Below are 19,511 nucleotides of genomic sequence, written 5' to 3' on the forward strand. Positions count from 1 at the left end.
TTTACGTATTGAGCGCAAGCTGGCGAACATGTGGCGCCGAAGGTCATGACTTGCATGACATATACCTGAGGGACTTCCAAGGGAGACTTTCGAAAAAGAAATCTCTGCGCGCATTGATCTTCTTTTCTGATCTTAACCTGGTGAAACATCTCCTTTATGTCACCTGAGCATGCAATTTTATGTTCTCTAAAGCGCGATAGCACCCCGAATATAGGGGTTGTGTTATCAGGTCCGGAGTAGAGTTGCGAATTCAGTGATATACCTTCATTCTTCGCCGCTGCATCGAACACAAGTCTTGGCTTCGGGTTCTGTTTGTTTAAATTAACCACCGAAAAATGAGGGATATAGTTTATGTTGCCTGTCGTTTGGAGCAGTTCTTTGGGGTCGGCCTTTCGTGCATACCCTTTGTCGACGTATGAGGAGATTTCATTGAAATACCATTCTTTGAGCTTCGGATCATTTTCCATTTTTCTCTCTTGGCTTTTCAAACGGCTAAGGGCTTGAGCGTAGCTATTAGGAAGCGTAGGCTTGTCATATTTCCAAAGTAGTCCTATTTCGTATCCCTGGTCAATTCGTTTGCAGGTCTTTTTCATGGTGTCGAGTGCCCTCGCGTCAGCTTTTGAGGTTATTATTTCATTGTTTCCCCGCACTCCGAACTCTTCCGTCGAAAAGAAACCTTTCATTAGGTCGTTTAAAGTTTTTTCTTCCTCCTTTACTTTTTCTACCATTGTGAAGATATGATAATTATCCGTTTCACTAACGGCTGTGTCTTTACCAAATAGAACCCATCCTAGTCGGGTTTTGTGTGCTACGGGTTCGTCAGGTTCCCCCGCTCGGTGCCCTAAGGCTTGGGTGTAATAGGCGTGAGGTAGACCTAATAAAATTGTGGGACGAGCGTTAGAATAACTGCTCATGCTGATCCCTTTAAGATAAGCGAATCTCTTCTTCATTTCTTTTGCGTCGATACTTTGCCTAGGTAGATCTAACTCCTTTACTGTTCGAACGTTTTTTATATCCAATAGCCTCTTGTTTGGTCCACGGATTTGAATTCCGACCGAGGTACTTTGATCTTCCACTTGGAAGGTTCCGTTCGTCCATGCAAGTGTTAGTGGTTTCCGAGGTCCTTGTACTCCTAGTTCAGATCTTAACTCTTCGGTCATTAAGCTGGAAGAAGAACCAGGATCTATGAACGCATAGGTGTTCACTGATTTATCTCCGTTGTACGCTGTTACAGGGATAATTTGGAATAGATATTCCGCTGCGTTCTGGTGACAGTTTAAACGTGTTTGTCCGAAAGAGTCATGCCGATGTAGGACGGTGTTATGCCTTTTACCACAGCCGGCAATTGTGCACTGTGGGGCAGAGCGGCAATCGTACGCTGAATGATTTGATGCGCAGCAATTGCTACATATATTCTTGTCCTTAAACACCTTCCATCTTTTCTGATTCGGCATACTTAAAAGTTTGCGACACTCGACAGTTTTATGATGACTACCGCAAACGGCACATGCCTTTTTGTTTTCTCCGCGTGGCCTTGCTTGATGGTAGTTCAGTTTCACCGGTTTCGATCTTTGATTTCCTTCCGAAGCAAGGAGGGCGATCGCTAGTTCTTCGGTTGGTTTCAACCATTTGGAAAATTGAGTAAGCGTTTTTGCCTCCTTCGATTCGGATTTCAATGCTTCTTTTAGCCATTCATTTCTCAGTTCCGGTGATAACTTCGCTACCAAATCTTGGAGGAGCCTTTGGTCCATTAGATATTCCTCATGGCCTAGCATTGCCATGTTTTCAACCATGTTACTTAATGCATTCGAAAAGTCGATTATGGTTACGGGATTGTCTAAGGACGCTCCTTTAATTGCCATTAGGTCCTTCAATAGCGCCGAATATACGCTAGCTGGACTGCCATAGAGTTTATCCAACCGGTCGAGAATCGCGTCGACGTTTTCTGGATTAACCAATAGACCGCTGACTGCTCGTAGGGCGTCTCCCTTTAAGTGTTTTTGAAGTCGGCTTAGATTGTGCAAGTTTGTCAATTTTCCCGTCTTCGAGGTTTCTTTAAAAAGCAGTTTGAATCTTGGCCAGGTTTTACTGCTTCCGTAGAACTCTGGGAGTTCCAGTAACGCATTCTTGCGACAGCTTGGGCCGAGGCTCCACGCATCTACCAATTTATCGACATTCTTAGTCAGCTCGTGAACGTCGTGTTGGCTTGTCCCTGATTGATTTAAGATTTCCTCTGCCCTAATGATTTCTTCTAGCCGTTCAATTTCCTTTTCGTATTTTGCTTTTTCTTTCTTCTCTTTTTCTTCTGCTGCTATCTTCTCTGATAATAGGCGTTCAGTTTGCATTATAGTTTGCCTAGCTTGTTCCTTTTCTAACTTCATTTGTTCACATTTTGGACATGTGAACTTGCTAGGAACCGTTTTTAAATTAAGACATGCTGAGTGGAACCATCTGTCACACTCCTTGCATTCTGCCATTTTTCCCTGTTCATCTTCTTTGACACACAGCTTACAGTGCCCGTTTGGGTTTTTCTTATATTTGTAATCCATTTTACTTACTCTGGATAGCTTGTTCTGTGAGGTCCAAACGGTGCGTCGTTACAGGGAGTAGATTGAGCCGTCCGCTCAATTGGCTGGCGTCCTCCGCTTCAAGGCACCTCACCGCGAGCCGTCCGCTCACCGTCGTAAACACTGCTCACTTCTGGAACGCTGCGGGTTGGCCGTCCGCTCAGGATTGGCGTCCTCCGCTTCAAAGCACCTCACCGTGAGCCGTTCGCTCACCGTCGTTAACACTGCTCACTTCTGGAACGCTGCGGGTTGAGCCGTCCGCTCAGGATTGGCGTCCTCCGCTTCAAAGCACCTCACCGTGAGCCGTCCGCTCACCGTCGTTAATACTGCGCACTTCTGGAACGTTGCGGGTCGAGCCGTCCGCTCAAGGTTGCCTGGCACTTTTCACAAGATCGTCACTGATTGAGCCGTCCGCTCACCGCTGTCTTGCACTTTTGAGGTCGTCGTGGGTTGAGCCGTCCGCTCACCGCTGACTCACACTTCTCACTATGAGGTCGCTGCAGGTTGATACCCCAACTTACTTTTTTTTTTTTTCGGCACTTCTTGCTCCTGGCACCTCTCAGTGAACAGTTTCTCGCGTGTCACGAGCCTATGTGACTTTTAAGCGTCAATAGCACTTGACGAACTTCACTGTTCACTTGTAACCGGTGTTGCACTAATCGCACAAGAGCCGCCTTTCGTGGCTCGTCGGCTTTATGTTGCCTATGACGGCCGTTACCACGGTTTGACGCGCGCGAAACTTGGTCGTCGATGCGTCCCGAGGGAGTTTGTCTTTCTTAAGGTACCACCGCGGGAGAGTTTCAGGCGCGAGGAAGTATCCTCTCTGGAGCCACCATGTAGTTTATGCGAGTTTTCGGATAAACCTTCTCGAGACAGGCGCAGTTCACGCCGACTCAAGCACTAATATCTGAAGCCTCCACACCGGGGTACTTTTAGACATACTGCCTTTATTGGTTAAAATTAACGTTCTTAAATACTAAAATTTTGCTTACTTAACAATAATGTTTACCATACGCGCACCACCTGTTGCTGGCTTATTTTATCGTTGCACGGCACTCAAATTGCCGACGATGCAAAGCCGTGGCAAGGTTCGTGGTGCGTGCGATCAACGATGCACCAGCATTTTGGGCTGCGATTGATCGTAGCACCCAAATTGTTGACGCCGCGAAAACCGCGGCACCGGCTTGGGCGTGAAACTCGATCAATCACTGCACCCAGACTGCCGATGCAGCTCTTATGTCTCACACGCGGCGTGCGCTTCTAACGGAGTGACCCTGTCGGCGACAATGTTTCTTTTCACTCAAATAATGCTTTAAAAGAAGAAAATAATAAAAAATAAGAAAAAAAATTTAAAAAAATTTTCAACTCGAAAATTTCATAAGGGGTACCCCTTGCCATTTTTTTGAGAAATTTTACAAAAAAAATTAAATTGATTTATTTTAATGCCAATTGGTTGCAATGAGTTTCTTTTCACTCAAATAATGTTTTAAATTAAAAAAAGAGTAAAAAATTAGAAAAAAATTAAAAAAATCTAACAATTTGAAAATTTCGTAACGCTCATTTTTGCACCAAATTTTGCCTATAACTCGGTCGGTATCCAACGGATCGCCAATCTTTAAACTGTGGTCGATAGATGGGACCAATGGCTACATTTCCTTCTTGGACGGCCATGCCCTCAGATGTCTGTGTCAGAAATTATTCGAGGAACCATGTTCCATACCCTGTTTGTGAAAATGGAAATTTTTCCTCATTTTTGCACCAAATTTTGCCTATAACTCGGTCGGTATCCAACGGATCGCCAATCTTTAAACTGTGGTCGATAGATGGGACCAATGGCTACATTTCCTTCTTGGACGGCCATGCCCTCAGATGGCTGTGTCAGAAGTTATTCGAGGAACCAAGTTCCGTACCCTGTTTGAGAAAATGTAAAATTTTGCTCAATTTTGTGCAATTCAGCAAAAATTTTAAATGTGATATATTTTAATGCTAATTTGTTGCAATAACTTTCTTTTCACTCAAATAATGCTTTAAAAGAAAAAAGTAGTAAAAAACAAAAAATAAATAAAAAAATTCAAAAAATTTGAAAATTTCCCAAGGCTATAGCTAGTGGGTCAAGAGCGAAAGAGGTATTTCAATCGCTCCGCTCATCTTATTTTGCGCGCTCCCGCACAGCCCACGGGAACAAAGAGGTAGCTGTATCGCAGGAATCGCTAATGCGTGCAACGCTCCTTGTGGTGCGAAACTTCGCTCCTGGGAGCGCATCGCACAATCGCTCCTGTGTGCAGCCCTCCGTGTGGAGCACCGCACACTTTAGAGAGCGAGAGCGGTGCGCTCCGCTCTTGCAAAAGAGCTACTTGACCCAACACTAATTGCGAGACCCATTTTTTAGACCAGTTGCATGTTCTAATATTTAGTACATTTTGAGAACGGCGCGAAAATCCCATCCAAGTGCATTTGGTTGATGAACCTGCGGGAAACAAAACCTAATGTAATGTAAGTTCAGTTTTGTATTAAAATGCACGGAGAACAAGCTTGAAATGTATTATTACTGATACAAATTAAAGTTTTGTTTAAGCATTTCCGACTTATGTTTCAATATACGTACGATGGTGTGATCTATCGATAGATTTAGAAACGATCCATCATTACGATGAATCATCTCTTGTCGCTTACCTAATACCGCGTGTGTTAACACGCAATCTCCCACTTCTACTCCGTCCACGTTTTGCTTGTTCGGTTAAATGCAATCAAACAATCAACGGTGACCCCAAGCGTCCACCACCCACCGGCTGCCGGCGACGAGAATAATGGATTGAATTTGAAAAATTTTCATTTCCGCAGATATATGTCTCGCACCGACTCCGATGGACTGACTGACTGAGCTGTAAGAGCCGAGCATCACCGAAAGCGAACACAGTCAGAAGCGGAAGAATAAAGCACATCACACTGGGCCGCGTGTGCACGGTTTTAAAACGGGTAAAGTTGGATGAATTTTATTAGATTGACTACACGTTCAATTGTAATCTAATTAACAGATTAAGAAGTACCACCAGCATCAGTTGGATGTGTGTGTGTGTCACTGTTCTGGTGGTCTGCGTTTCGGGAAGCATATGAACCATTTACAGTTGTTTAGTTCATCTTCTGCTTGGCGTTTTCTGTCTGATGGTCTGTTGACGCTACTACCCAATGCATCCGGATCGCTTGGGTATTGTTCGTTTGCAATTTGTTTCGTTACCGGAAATGGTCGCATCTTGCGCTGGGAAAAAGCAATAGACGTTTTTGAGGAAGGCACGTGTTTGACCTTCTTTTCTCCAAGAGGACACCGCGGGAGGTACTGTATGAGGTTGAGAATGTTGAACTGCTTACTTGTGTTTACTGTATTTTGGCAGGGATTAGCACGCAAAGCACATCCTTGTCACCTGCTTTAAGCTCCCACTTCACCTCAACCGAAACCTAAACGAAACACAGACGAAAAAGAAAGAATACATTTTTGAAATCGGAATTGCTACTGCACCAAAAAAAGCCAATTGTATCAACAGATGAAACAAAGATGAAAAAGCACAGTGTTGGCAAGTGGAATAGGGAGGGAAAAGACGAGATTATTTGTTTTGATACGGTTCGATGAATTCATGATGATCGTTTGTTACAAAAAAAAAGAGAAGAAACATGTTCCGCTTGTTGGCGGTGGTATTTACTTGGGGAAAAAAAATCATAACTGAAGTGATAAGCGGCGTAACCTTTTTGGTTGGCAGATGTTTTTAAATTCCGCTCGAAATGAACACACTTAAAACATATGGATTACGGCTAGAACGAATTGATCATTCCAGATCAACATTGTGCATACTTTGTTCCGGGCCTAAAAGAAAAGAAAAAGTCCTACCTTTGGATACTGCTTCAAAACGGGCAGTGTAGTGCTGTAACGATAGCTGGTATCCTTCGTAAGCGGACATTCGAGTCCACTGTCCTTGCAGCCATTATCATTGGGTAGCTTGAAAGGCACTTCCATGCCAAGAATGATTCCATGCACGACCGCTTTCAGCTGCGACAAGTCTTCGCCTTTGTTTAGATAAGAGATTAAAAATACGATTAGGCGGATAAGCACCGGGCTTGTGGTTGTTTGACTCATCTTCTCAATACAAGAACAATTAGCACCAATGACCTTAGACTGGTGAAATGAGTGTGTAATGGCATAAATTAGTTAATTAATGTCAATGTCAATTCCACTTGTGAACCGAATGGTTTTAATTTCTTTTACGCTCACTTTAAAACAATGTTCCCATTCAAGGACATTTCATAAAGCAGTGACCTTGAAGGAGGGTAACATTATTAGGGTTTCTTGTTTTCCGTAACTCCTTGTTGTGAGGCGAAACCTTCGGAATGCCTCGCACGTGGCAATCGTACGCTTTTGTGGAGAAAGAATGTTACTTTGTTCGTTCCATACGCGGCATGATTCATCCGTTCGATACTTACCACTGGTGAAGGTGATGGAAATGGTAGCATTCGAGTTGCGCTTCAGAACACAGGATGCATCACTTTCGGCACAGTTCGACACCTCAACCAAACTGTATCGTCCGATGGCCGTTTCATTAGCTGCAACAACAAGAACAAAATGAAGCAAAATTTTACCAAACTAACTATACGTTTGTGCAAAGCAACTAAAGGAATCACATACCGCAGTTACCAAACTCAGCTGCCCGGGTCAACGTTGGCATCAACGTGAAACAAATAGCTCCCGCTAGAAGAATTATCACTGCCGATTTGCTGCTCATGATGTGTGTGTGTGTGTGTTTTAGGAATGCTTTTGTTTCCCTTCTTCTCTGTTCTATCACCACAAAGCTTTTTACTTCGGTTGGTTGGGTGCTTAATATGCCCGTGAAGCACGATTTGTTTAGTTATCAACAGTGCAAACAAAGCAGACCAGAAGACTGCTGCTAGGAGACACAACAAAGTCTGACAAACAGCTGGTTGCTTCTGTAGGATGATCACACTTCACACGTCCATTCACTTGGAACGCTAGCACGTTTCTGAACGTTCGCACGCGAGGTGGTTTGCATTTGACCGCAAAGACTGCGCACGATTACGCACACCATCGTGCGAATGAATCAGATGAACTCTGCGTTCATTTGATTTATTTATATGTCCGCATGAATGACCCATAGTTCGACGGTAGAACGAAAAGACAAAAGCCGGGAGGGATGATTCAACTAATACGTAACTATAAAATTGAAAAATTTTTGAACCTCACCCCCCTTATCGTAACAAAACGTAACACATATAAATAATTACTAACAATTAATTAATAATTCTTTGTATCTTTCAGAGAACACAAGCTTTCGCTGGTTTCCAAAATGGTACGATTGTCGAAAACACCAAGAAAGCATCCATTAAAAGAGGTAACATTAACCGCTGTTCGATTTGCAAGCAATCGGAAAAAACCAAAAGCGAAAACCAAAAACGAATTTCAACACCAAGAGAGCATCCAATGGAGGAGGTAACATCTAGCTGGTACTATAAAGCTTCCACTAGTCTCCACAGTAGCACAAGTGGCGCTAATTAGTTTGCTAATTAGGTGCGGAAGCACCTAATATAAATGCTTTTAGCGCCACTTGTACAACTGTGGAGACTAGCGGAAGCACTATCAGCTAGTTGTTACCTCCGCGATTGGATGCTCTCTTGCTGTTGAAAATCAATTTTAGTTTTCGCATTCGGTTTGAACCGGTCGCTTGCGAATCCAACAGCAGTTAATGTTACCTGTTTTGATGGATGCTCTCTTGGTGTTTTAAAAAATAAAAGTGGTCGTTTTCAGCGACAAAATTCTGAGCATGCGGTCAGTTTTTGTCGCGCGAAACAACAAGAGAGCATCATTTAAAAAAGGTAATATTTACTGCCATTTCTTCGCGACGTGCTCAACCACAGGCCAAGCTGAATTAACCCTTTTTACCGATAAAAATGAAATAAAAAAAGCAAGTAGCTGCTCGTTTCAAAGTTTGTATTTTCTTTCCATTTTCGAAACTTGCCATACGATGGTTTCTGCTTACATTCACACTCATTTTCACTTTATGTTATGTTTTCTTGCATGTTTTTTTTATTATTTTTGTAACACGTTGCAATGTTTGTAACACCCGGTGTTATATACAAATGTTCTCTTTGTTTGTTTGTTTTGTTTGTATGTTTAACGATATAATTAATCGTTTCCCATTTATTTCTTCATACATCACTTTTCGTAGACTTTTACCCATTTTGTTTGTTTGTTTTCCACTGCAATAAGTTCTTTTATCATGTTTCGTTTACACAATTCATCGATTTTGTTTTTAATTTCCCATTAGCCATCTTGTTCGGTCTCGTTTGCAATTTAGACACAATGACACTGGCCTAAACAGGCAATTGTAACAATTTTTCAGTGTTTTACCACTTGACTGACAAACACGCGCGCACACACACACACTCACACAAACCATCCCCTAGTATGGTCAAGCTGTTGAACTTGATATTAAATTGTGTGCATTTTTTTTACTTTTTGTTTTGTTTTCCATCAATTTCTCTTCTCTTTTTATAACTGTAGTTTTCTATTCTCTTTCTTTTAGGAAACAGTCTACTTTCACACACCCATACACATAATATATATTGTTAACAGTGTGTTTCATATCTGTATCTCGCTTCGAACAATGTTTGTGTGTGTGTGCACGCGATGTTTAATAATATTTTTGATACTTTTGTTTGTTTTTTTTGCAATAATGCAAACATGTAATTGTGTTTCGATAAATGCTACACAGTTAAATTAACACATACAATCCACTGGAAGGAGGAAGATTTGTATTGGGCCGGGGGGAGCCTTTTTCTATTTTCATCTTCGTGTTCTTAAACGTGCAATTGCAATTAGTCACAGTGAGTTGTGACATTTGTTATTTGTTTGCATCGTAAAATTTTCCATTCTTTCACTTTTTGGCAAAGGATGTAACAATACCTATCGTTTATCATTAGATCCTTTTGTTTGTTTTTGGTTGTTTTCTTGTAGGTAAATTATTTTAAAAATTTCAACATCATATCAACCAATTGCATTACATGCAACATGATCTTTCATATGTATATAATGCACGTTATATGTGTTTGTGTGTGCCTGTCCGTCTAATGTTTGCGTTGCTCTCTTTCACCGTCGAACAAAATGGTGGATTTGTATCTTCAACCACACGCTCACACACACACAAACACGTAATGATAACGTTTAGCATTCTATGTACTAGAAAATACTACATTTTCCTCTGACCTTTGACCCCCCCCTCCACCCCCTTATTCTCATCCTTCACTTCCTCTCTTCCTCCCTTACCATTGGCGGTTTAACGCTCATCGCAAAGACACATACAGACACATTAATGCATTTTAATGTTACGCTACTAATTTTGCACTAACTTCAATCACTATTTTCACAATCTGCTTCTTGTGTGTGTGTGTGTTTTTAAATTTCTTCTTCATGTTGATTATTAATATTTGTGCTAAATATCAAGAGGGAAAATACGCTCTTGATGGGTTGTTTTTTTTGTACGAAGCGATCACGTAGTACCGCGCGCGCATCTATGTTAGTGTTTGTTTTGTGATCGATGAAAATCGCGATCCTGGCACGCAGTACAGACACACACACACACACCCTCGTCTGTTTGTTCGGTGTGCATTCATTTTTGAAATACTACTGCACGTGTTCCAGTGTGGGGACAGCAAATGTATGGAGCTGTTTTATCGGCTGCGCCACTATTACTACAACTGCTACTAATTACTACTACTTCTATACACACAGCTGTACGCCACGGTTCCGTAAACGGATTTGGCGCCTGGGGCATCGTTCTTGCCCACACTATTCCTAATTACCATACACCTAGAACGTCTAATGTTTCATACCGGGCTTAAGGGAGTGGCACAGTTTGCTGCGGCACCCACTATAACTATGGCTTTTGTTGGAACCATACCGTTACCGGCGTGGCTTTTTTGTGTTCCACACCCTTCGATAAGGGTGGCGATATCCATACCATTTAGAGCTATCGGAATCCGTTTTATGCAACCAACCGTTTTGTATGTTTTTTTTTGTACCGGTACCATGTTGAACAACAGAGAAAATGGTTCAAATCAATGCAAGCGGCACAATGAACGCGAGAGATTGTTTGTGTTGCGGCGCGTTTGTTTCGAAACTAATAATATCATCAGGCTCATCACGATCAACGCGAAGAAGATCACGAACCCGACACATACAGACACACTCACTCACTCACACAAACACATACAGAGTAAAAACATCGAATATGATAGTTTTCTTTTTGCTGTCTAGAGCGGGGTGTTGCTTGAGGACACTATTTACAACAAGTACTTCCATTTTATCTGCATCGTTACTCACTTATTTACTTTGCCCTCCATTTTTTTGTTTTGTTTTGCTAAAGGCCCCCTTTTTTTTGTTCGGCAGAGTTCGTTTCGATCCTTGGCCATTATTGATGATGACACACGACGACGATGCGTTGTGTGCGAGTGGCGCCCTAACAGGAGATGAGCGTAAACTAAGCGCTACTAATTAAAGTACTGTGTGAGGACCCCGGTTTTAAGCACTAGCTAACACACTCCCTACTCCACGGCACTATTGCTTGGCAATGTCTGTACTGTTAGTTGTTTTTTGCCCCCGGTCCTCCTTTTAGGTCGTTTAACACGGCTACGGATCGTTGGTGAAAACGTCTATTTTCCAAATGCAAAGTGCACAGTATTTTTTGTAAATGTATGTACTTCTACTGGATTTTTTTGTTTTTTACTTTTATAGTGGATAGTTCAATCGATTAGCTTCAAATCGTTAAACAAGAAAAGCATAATACAAATGAAGTTTGCAAAAAAAAATACTTTGCTGCGTTTTGTTTTGCTTTAGGTTAAACCTTAGTTTTGTTTGTGATGGTTGTTCGCTCTGTTACCCTTACTACTTAGTTACTTAGCCCTTCTTCACCTGCTGGAGAACTCCCTGCATCCGCTTCGAGCGCCAGTCTCGTATCCTGGTCATTAGAGATCTATCATACGTTCTCCATCAAAGTGGACGACTGAAAAAGACTTTACGAACTGGATTGTTCGGTGTCATTCTATTGACATGACCAACCTTCATGGCGCACCTAACGTGTATAGCTCATTATACAACAGTGAGTCTAACTTATAACTCTTAGAACTCGTCCTTTTAATGGGTCCTTAGTTATCCTTTCACGTACAAATGATCAAAAATACTTCTGAGCAGTTACTTCGCATATTGAAAGGACTTTGTTTCGCGATGCGCTCAGGCTCATCTTTAATATAATCCAAGCTTCAACCGACGAATTGCAGAAGATTCTTCAAACTGGAGAATGCCCGTCGACTTTGGACGCAAGATGAGTGAAAGATTTCCAAGATGCAATCACCTATCGATACATCACTAATGCGCAGGTCGTGATTGCTGCAGGTGTTATCATAGACTTTCAGCTCGATCCTTATAGAAGAGCCATACACTATCTGGATCCACACTGCTCCGCGAATGTCTCAGGTAAACCTCTCCAGCACAGAAGAGTAACCAAACGAACTCGTCTCCCTGGCGCAAATTCTTGGTGGTAGCAAAAGGCCCTGAGAGTTTTTCTTTTTTCTTCCAGTAGATAGAATTAAACAGGGAATCGCGATATAAACGTTAAACATGCACTGATCTCGGTGTGTGTATGTGTTTGGTGTGGTTCTGTTTGTTCGGTTCCGGTCGCACAATTTGACCACCCGTAACAAGTAATGTACCGTGTTTTTTTAAAACGGATGAAAGAACGAAATCAAATCATCTACTCTAAAGTCTTGGTGTTGCATAACAGTGAGCTGCTGAATTTATACGTTATGTTTATATACTTTTTGTTTGTTTGTAATTTTTTTTTGCATTCATTTTGTTTTGCCCTAGCTTTTTTGGTTTCCTTTCGAATACGGTTTCTGTTTTCGGCGCAGTGCCGCTAGCATTTCTATCTCATGCAATCATCTCTATCTTTTGCTTCTTGCGCATACCGCAAATAGACGTTAGCTAATGTAATTTCCCCCAGCAGTAATTGATTAACATTGCCACGGGTCAGTTGATTCGTGGCCAGTCATCCCAAAAACACATTGCAGAGCTGGCGGTTTACACGAGAACGCTAAATTATACCCCTTATTAAACACTATTGCCACATGCATGGGTATGATCATCGTGTTGTGATTACTGGTGGATTGAAAAGGGTTACATTTTTGTTCGTCCCTACTGCTGCTAGGTACACCGACGGCTATCAAACAGAGAACGTTGCTTTTTACATACACAATGACTTCCCTTGCGCGACAGGGCGAGGTCCCAATCCCAATCTAGCTAATTGATTGTAAAGTATCATCTAGGTTTTACCCAGCAAAATCGCAATCCTCATCCATATCCGGAGGATTTACCCACACCATACTCATCACACAAACACACCCGGCATCCGCTCTTCTTCCCACCGCTACTCACTATGTTGAGGATTGTTCGTGCGCGTTTTTTTTTAATTATTATTATATTGTTTTGTAGTTTCTTCCTTTTTAAATGTCTATATAATACTTCTCTAAATAATTTATACTTCGCTCTCGTCTCGGGTGGGCATCTCGGAAGAGGAAGAACGAGCGAACGTTGTGATGCTATGCATAATTGTGGTGAAATCTATGAACTTCCCTTTAGCCCGCCTAATAGCCCAGCTGAAATAGTTTGTCTTACTATTAACGGATATTTTGTATTGTGCTGTTGTGCTAAGTGTATGTGTGTATTTTTTGTTGTTGCGCAGTGCTGCGATCTATTGTCATTGATTGTGCTTTGATTAATGGCAACGGTAACGAAAGATACCAACAAATTATCCCAGTCGCAATGTTTGCACCCCTACACAACAAAGCGTGTTTTAGTTTACTTGCTAAAACGGATCAAAATTCGAAATCAATTCTATCCTTACACAACAACTATCTTTTCCCACATTCTACTATTTTTCTTTTCTTTTGCGTTACATAAAAAAGTAAAGGAACAGTATAGGCATCCAGCAGCAGTTCTTACGCACCGTATTCGCGTATGTTCTGTTGGGGTTTTTTTGTTGTTGTTGTTGTACGAGCCATACTATGCTGGTAATGGAAGAGTGTCCGATTGATTGCTCTCCTTGGTCGGCTCCAATGGTTGGTGGTGTAAGTATGCGAAAGTCTCAATAAGATGACAACTGTTACACCTGTATAAACGTTGCACTAATGGCGTTAAGTTATGCTACCATATCCCTACATCCCCCCACACGGCTAATCATACGAAAGTGTGTATTTGTGAGTATCCCCTTTACGCCCTGCATCCGATTCCTCTTCCGCGTCCTAGTCTTGCAGTCAGTGCCGTCACGTGCTACTCTTCTTTATCACGTCGTAATAATACAATACTAAATTGACACATTCATTATTCTAGCGTTATGTTTTTTTTGTGTGTGTGTTGTATGTTGAATCTTTCTCTATCGGTTTTCGCTTTTGTGTATGTTTGTTTGTTTTTTTTTCCTCCTCCTCCACATATCACCTAGGACTGATTATTTGCTTTGCACATAAATGCGTCTCGCAAAATGTCGCCCGCGCGCGCACACACACACACGTGCACGCATTGCACCCTAAACGATCGAATTATATCCCTGGAGAGGGATGCTACAGTTACTGTCCCCGACGTATATTCTCGTTAATTTCGAACCTAATTACCACCGTCATGGAGCGCACATATTGTTCGTAACTTCCTGGAATTCTTTGGATGTGAACCCGGCGTTCAAATATCACTCTGCAGCGCTGCGTTACGAAACGTTCCAGCCCACGTTCAGTCACATTGAATGTACGCACGCAGACGCACTCTATTTAAAAACAGGTTGCACATCTGCATGCTCAAGCCCAAGCACACACACACTCTATCGTGTATCAACTTACCATCGGGGAAAAAGCACACATACACACATCAGCTACATACTCTTGTCCCGTGCGCATCCCGTAAACCAGAGATAGTTATGCTGATGAGTGTGGTCGCAATTTGTAATACTCTAAACTCTTGGCACGTGTGTGTGTGTGCACGCGTGCGCGACATAATTTTAATTTTCACTAGTAGAAAAAACCCGTTTTTTTGCAACTCGGAGTCATGAAGTGGTTAATACTTAGCGCACGATGATGAGTACCGGGTGACACGCAGCGCTTAGGTGTCCTTGCACTTCATCTTCACCAGCGGTTCCTTCAAACGATTCGGTTCTATGAAGCAGGACCGAGATCGCAACAGCAACCGCTAGTTGGAACCACCGTTCGCGTTCTTCTGGCCACCGGCCGCGATCACACCACCGGTTGCACCGCCGCTCGCAATCACCATACCGGCGCCACCGCCCAGCTGCTTACCATCCGGGCCGCCACCGCGTTGGCCTTCGGTGCCGTAAATTTTGCCCGCCTTTTTCGCCATCGAACCAAGCAGCTCCTGGCTCTCTTTGTGTGCTGCCCGCAGCGATAAGGCCCATTCCTTCAAGCCGATTTCATCCTACGAAAAAGGAAAAGAACCATTAGCAAAAGAGAAGGAAAAATTCTTAAATCTTTAGGATTAAGATTAGGATTTATTCATTCGATCATTGAATCTGAATCAAATATTACTAGAATACTAGAAAATCATGTTTTCCGTAACAGCAATTACCGAGTTCGTTAGGATCAGCTTGCCATCGCGAATACCGTCGCGAAACCGGATCTGCACGCACTGTTCGTTCTTGAACTGGACAAAGTCCGGCGACACCTCCTCGATCTGATCCATGAACACCAGCTCCGGTTTGGTGCTGCCACTTTCGGTGTGCAACTCCAGTCTGGAAAGAGGACATTTGTTACTCTCGGCTCTTCGTGCGGAGCGCTTGCGGAAGGAATCCCCTTAAATACGGACGTACCTGTTAGGATAGAGTTTGGCATAGCGCGTCTGCCAGACGGACGCGAACGAACCGCCATACTTTTTAATATACCCGTGTAGTATGCAATCCGATTCCTTCTCGTCCGCATCGAAGCGCTGCTTCTGTTTGGCTTTGCGTTTCTGTTCCACCTTGTCCGCCTCCGTGTTGACGGTTTCGAACACCGTTTCTGCCACCTCCTGTTGCCACCTGTAAAAAAAACGATATCGGAATTAGTATCGGGTACGAGAGGAAAGGATTCGTCAGTTTGTGTATGTATGTGTTGACCGTACCTTTCGGAGATCGTTAGCGGGAAGTATCGGTACAGTTCCTGATCCTGTTCGGTCAACTTAATGCCCTTGGTGTCCTCCTCGTCGAACGAACCGATATCGAACGCATCCGCAGCATTAACCTCACCGCGCGGTGGTATTAGTGGTGGCGTATACTTCTGGTAGTACACCTGATTCCAGTCGATACCGGCAAAGAACGGATGTGACTTGACCTCCTCGGCACTGTATGTTTGTGTGGAAAATGTTGATTTAAGTATGAATTATTTATCGATGGTACGGAACATATGTGTGCTCCTCGTACGGAACGAGTCACGAGTCGCTCCAGTAAACTTACCCGCCACCCTTACAGCCTAACCGCTTGTCGATGTCACGCTGCAGCAAGCCCTCCAGCAGGTCTCTCAGTTCTTTGCTGAACGATTCCGGCAGCTCCACGTTCTGCAAGGAGGAAGGTTGCTTTTTTAAAACAGCCATTTAATATTCATACACAAATTCTGTTCACTCGGTTCAGGTTAGTTTGCAAATGGGTCGGGGGAGGAGAATGGGAATAAGGATAACAACCGCGTTTTTAATTTGGAAAGAAGTTGTTTTCACATTCGAAAGAATGAAAACTTACGCTACAACTTCGTAAATGATTTGTTTGTTCGATACGTTACTCGAGCTCATGTAATGCGCCAATGCTATGCCAAAATAGTTTCATCTTTTAGGTCACGGTTTTCTTTCTTAATCCCGTTCGGTTTGGTTTCCTTACTTTTTTCACTCTTAAGTTAAACTTAAAAGTGAACGGAAACCGAAGAAAATTAAGCCAATATTTGTGTGAATTAAATGCTTCAACGTACCATCGTTAGTGTCATCCGGTCGATCTCGTGCTTGTCCTTGGTTTTGTGCTGTCGGAACGGCGAATGGCCCTTGAGCAGTTTGTATAGCATGCAGCCGAAGCTGAACCAGTCGGCGCTCGAATCGTACGGCGTACCCTTGGACAGTACCTCCGGCGCCATATAACCGTGGGTACCGACCGATGCGTGCGGTTTCTTTTTGCTAAAATCACAGGCCAGCCCAAGATCGGAGATGCGCACGTGCCCGTTCTCATCCAACAGTATGTTGGCCGGCTTCAGGTCCCGGTACACGATGAACCGTTTGTGCATGTGTTCGAGCCCAAGAATTACCTGCAATGGTTAAAGCGTAAGAAGCGAGAGATTACACATTTATTCCATAAATTTATTAATTATATTCATTTTTTTTAATGTTTAAAATTACTCAAACGACTTTGGGGGTTTAACATCTTCTAACGTAATTTTTCTATTAATCTCATACATATTTTAAAAAAAGACACGTCACGATTTCGCCACCATTGAATAATTTACATACTCTAAATGGTACAAATTGATCGTTTGTTAATATTGCCACATTCAGCAATTTTCCTAGAATTAATGAATATTTAATCGCATTAACTTGTAAAGTTATAATTAAAGTGTGCCGGCATTTGATATCAATGCAGCTGAAGGTAATCAATTAGGTATGAGCTTACGACTTACGTTGCGGCTATGCGTGGGAACCAAGTTCCACGAAATGGTACCGTCTCTATTAAACGGAAACTCAATTATTCTAAATTGCAAACATAATTTCTAAATGATTCCGTTTCATCCGAAGGTGCATACTGATAGCGGTACGGGGGAAATAATTTAAATGTTACATTTTAAATCAATTCATGGGAAGTAGAGCATGGTACGGTAGTGTTCGGGTAATTTAATTACTTTCCTACGCACGTGCATGGATAGAAAGTTCTGCTAAATTGATGGATAATTTCAGATGAATATTAAAATGAAAAATGAAAATAAAAATTCAAATTAAAAAAATACGTTCGTTTCGCCTCCAGATTTTTAGAACAGACATAAACATTCGAATGCTTGAATTTTTTTCTGGAACGCTTGCTACCAAATATAAATTCATACGAATTAAAAACTTTTTTTGCTTCTGAAAATCTACGAATTATTGGTACAATAATATAGAAACCCAGACTCACCAGGTAGAATTTTTACAAATAGTAAAATTTAGTACATTTTAGTACATAATTGAACGTTTCTTCATAAAGATGGAAAAAGCTAAAAAATCACATGCTCATTCAGTAAAGTAGAGTACACATGTAAAGAAGAGTCCATAAATCATATCGATCCTTAAAATAATGTCCCCTAATAGTGGATTCTAATCCTTTCTTTTATGATGCCAAAAACGCAGCAAATAGTGCGGTGTTACTGATGGCACACACCTTCCCATAAAGTATTGCACGCTTCAGTACTTCCAGCACAACTTCAGCGTAATAAATCGATCGTTAAAACTTCCATAAAGCGACCCGTAATCGGGGACCGATGTGTCACGGGTACGAAATGACGCTCCGTTCGACTCATGCTCATTAATCATCATCTAACAGACTGCGAATGGCATTTCCGCTACGAGATGCGTTCGGTAGTATGGTGCACACGTTACGGTCACAACGGTTCGCATAGTTTGGATTAACGGTCAATTCGTGAGCACAGGTGACCATGGTCGGGAAAACTTGCCAAACGATCCACGCGGGATAGACAGTGCCTCGCAATTAAATCCCATCCCCACTACCTTCGGAAAAAACCCTCGAAGAAGAGATTAATGCTACTCTTTTTCGCTTAAACCGTGTATTCCATGAACTACTCCTACTTCTCCTCTTTCGCCTTTATGCCTCCTCCGGGCGGGAAGGAAGAAGTCAAGTTTCTGAGTTCCTCCGGATATGCACACGGTTGGGCCGCATGTGTCACTTACCTCTGCCGCGTAAAACTTCATGTCCGATTCGTTGAAGACACCGTGCTGGGACAGATGGTAGTGCAGGTCACCGCCGTTCATGAGGTCCAGGATGAAGCAGAGCTTGTCCGGTGTGTGGAAAGCGTATGTCATGCACACGATGAATGGGCAATCGACCTGGTAGAAAGATGATGATGACGATGATGATGGGGTTGCATCCATAGGCGGACCGTTCATGGACACCGGAAAAAGAAAGAAACGGAAGTGAAACGCATAAGTAACGGTGGGCGGCTACCGACACGTGCGAGACGGAAGTGACTTTCGCAGGAAGCTGGTACAGCTGTTGAACGGCTTCCACAAACTCCTGGTTTTCGTTTTTCTTTCCCCCTACGTATCGCTCTCTCACCCTTTATCTCACATTTCCGGCGCTGCCAGAGAGATCATGAAGGACTTCGGCGTCCGTGTCTAGGACGGTTTAGTGGGAAAGTTTTCTGTGAAAACTTTTCATATTAAGTGTGCAAACTGCTAACGTCGAGGCTAAAAGTAATTGATGGACGTCAAATGACGCAAGTGAGGACTCTCGGGAAACTTTCGTTTCGCCCCGATGTCCTTTCTAGTCATTTGAAAGGAAAGAAAAAGGATGGCATTTGCTAGAACATTAGAACTGAAACAGTGGCAACGAATGTATGGAGGCGTCGAACACTTCTGGGCACCATATATGATCATTTCCGCCAGGAACTTGACGTTTCCGTTTTCTGCTCCTTTTTCGGATCTGTGGATCCTGTCATCTTCTTAATCTTCTGCCGGGTGGGGCCATTATAAAGACTCTTCCAGCCGCATAATGAAGCGCTCCAACCAAACCCCGCCAACGTGCATTTGCCGTACGTCAACTTGATCCACTTACCATTTCCAGTTTGGAAAATTACTTGTCCTTGGCATAAGCGAAAGTGGGCGAATTCTGATTGTCCGGT

At 42.7% G+C, this 19,511-nt stretch overlaps 2 protein-coding genes across 3 annotated transcripts in view; both read right to left on the bottom strand.

The window, feature by feature from the left end:
- Positions 1–5,544: 5,544 nt before the first annotated feature.
- On the bottom strand, positions 5,545–7,620 carry LOC125768426 (NPC intracellular cholesterol transporter 2 homolog a). The gene is made up of 4 exons (XM_049436054.1): positions 7,240–7,620; positions 7,038–7,157; positions 6,448–6,623; positions 5,545–6,020 (listed from the first exon to the last, which is right to left on the bottom strand). The coding sequence occupies exons 1-4, from the start codon at positions 7,334–7,336 to the stop codon at positions 5,940–5,942; spliced, it is 474 nt and encodes a 157-aa protein (XP_049292011.1). The 5' UTR covers positions 7,337–7,620; the 3' UTR covers positions 5,545–5,939.
- A 1,658-nt stretch (positions 7,621–9,278) lies between these two features.
- The window catches only part of LOC125768362 (G protein-coupled receptor kinase 1), a 103,228-nt gene continuing 92,995 nt past the window's right edge, over positions 9,279–19,511 (bottom strand). Inside the window, exons 8-14 of one of the 2 annotated variants that reach the window (XM_049435904.1) lie at positions 18,562–18,717; positions 16,608–16,934; positions 16,106–16,224; positions 15,775–15,993; positions 15,485–15,691; positions 15,244–15,406; positions 9,279–15,093 (exon numbers count right to left, since the gene is read on the bottom strand). In XM_049435904.1, coding sequence (XP_049291861.1) covers positions 14,851–15,093; positions 15,244–15,406; positions 15,485–15,691; positions 15,775–15,993; positions 16,106–16,224; positions 16,608–16,934; positions 18,562–18,717 — 1,434 coding nt within the window. In that variant the 3' untranslated portion in view covers positions 9,279–14,850. The remainder of the gene's footprint in view (positions 15,094–15,243; positions 15,407–15,484; positions 15,692–15,774; positions 15,994–16,105; positions 16,225–16,607; positions 16,935–18,561; positions 18,718–19,511) is intronic. The other variant, XM_049435905.1, reaches the window with a different exon arrangement.

Source organism: Anopheles funestus, chromosome 3RL (assembly GCF_943734845.2).
Source record: "Anopheles funestus chromosome 3RL, idAnoFuneDA-416_04, whole genome shotgun sequence".
Classification (NCBI taxonomy): domain Eukaryota; kingdom Metazoa; phylum Arthropoda; class Insecta; order Diptera; family Culicidae; genus Anopheles; species Anopheles funestus.

Bases quoted from the DNA above. Each gene is read 5' to 3' on its own strand.
- LOC125768426 (XM_049436054.1), bottom strand. From the start codon at position 7,336: ATGAGCAGCAAATCGGCAGTGATAATTCTTCTAGCGGGAGCTATTTGT. The intron at 7,158-7,239 runs GTATGTGATTCC...TTGTTGTTGCAG, and splicing joins AGCTGAGTTTGGTAACTGCG to CTAATGAAACGGCCATCGGA. The intron at 6,624-7,037 runs GTAAGTATCGAA...ATCTAAACAAAG, and splicing joins TTCCATCACCTTCACCAGTG to GCGAAGACTTGTCGCAGCTG.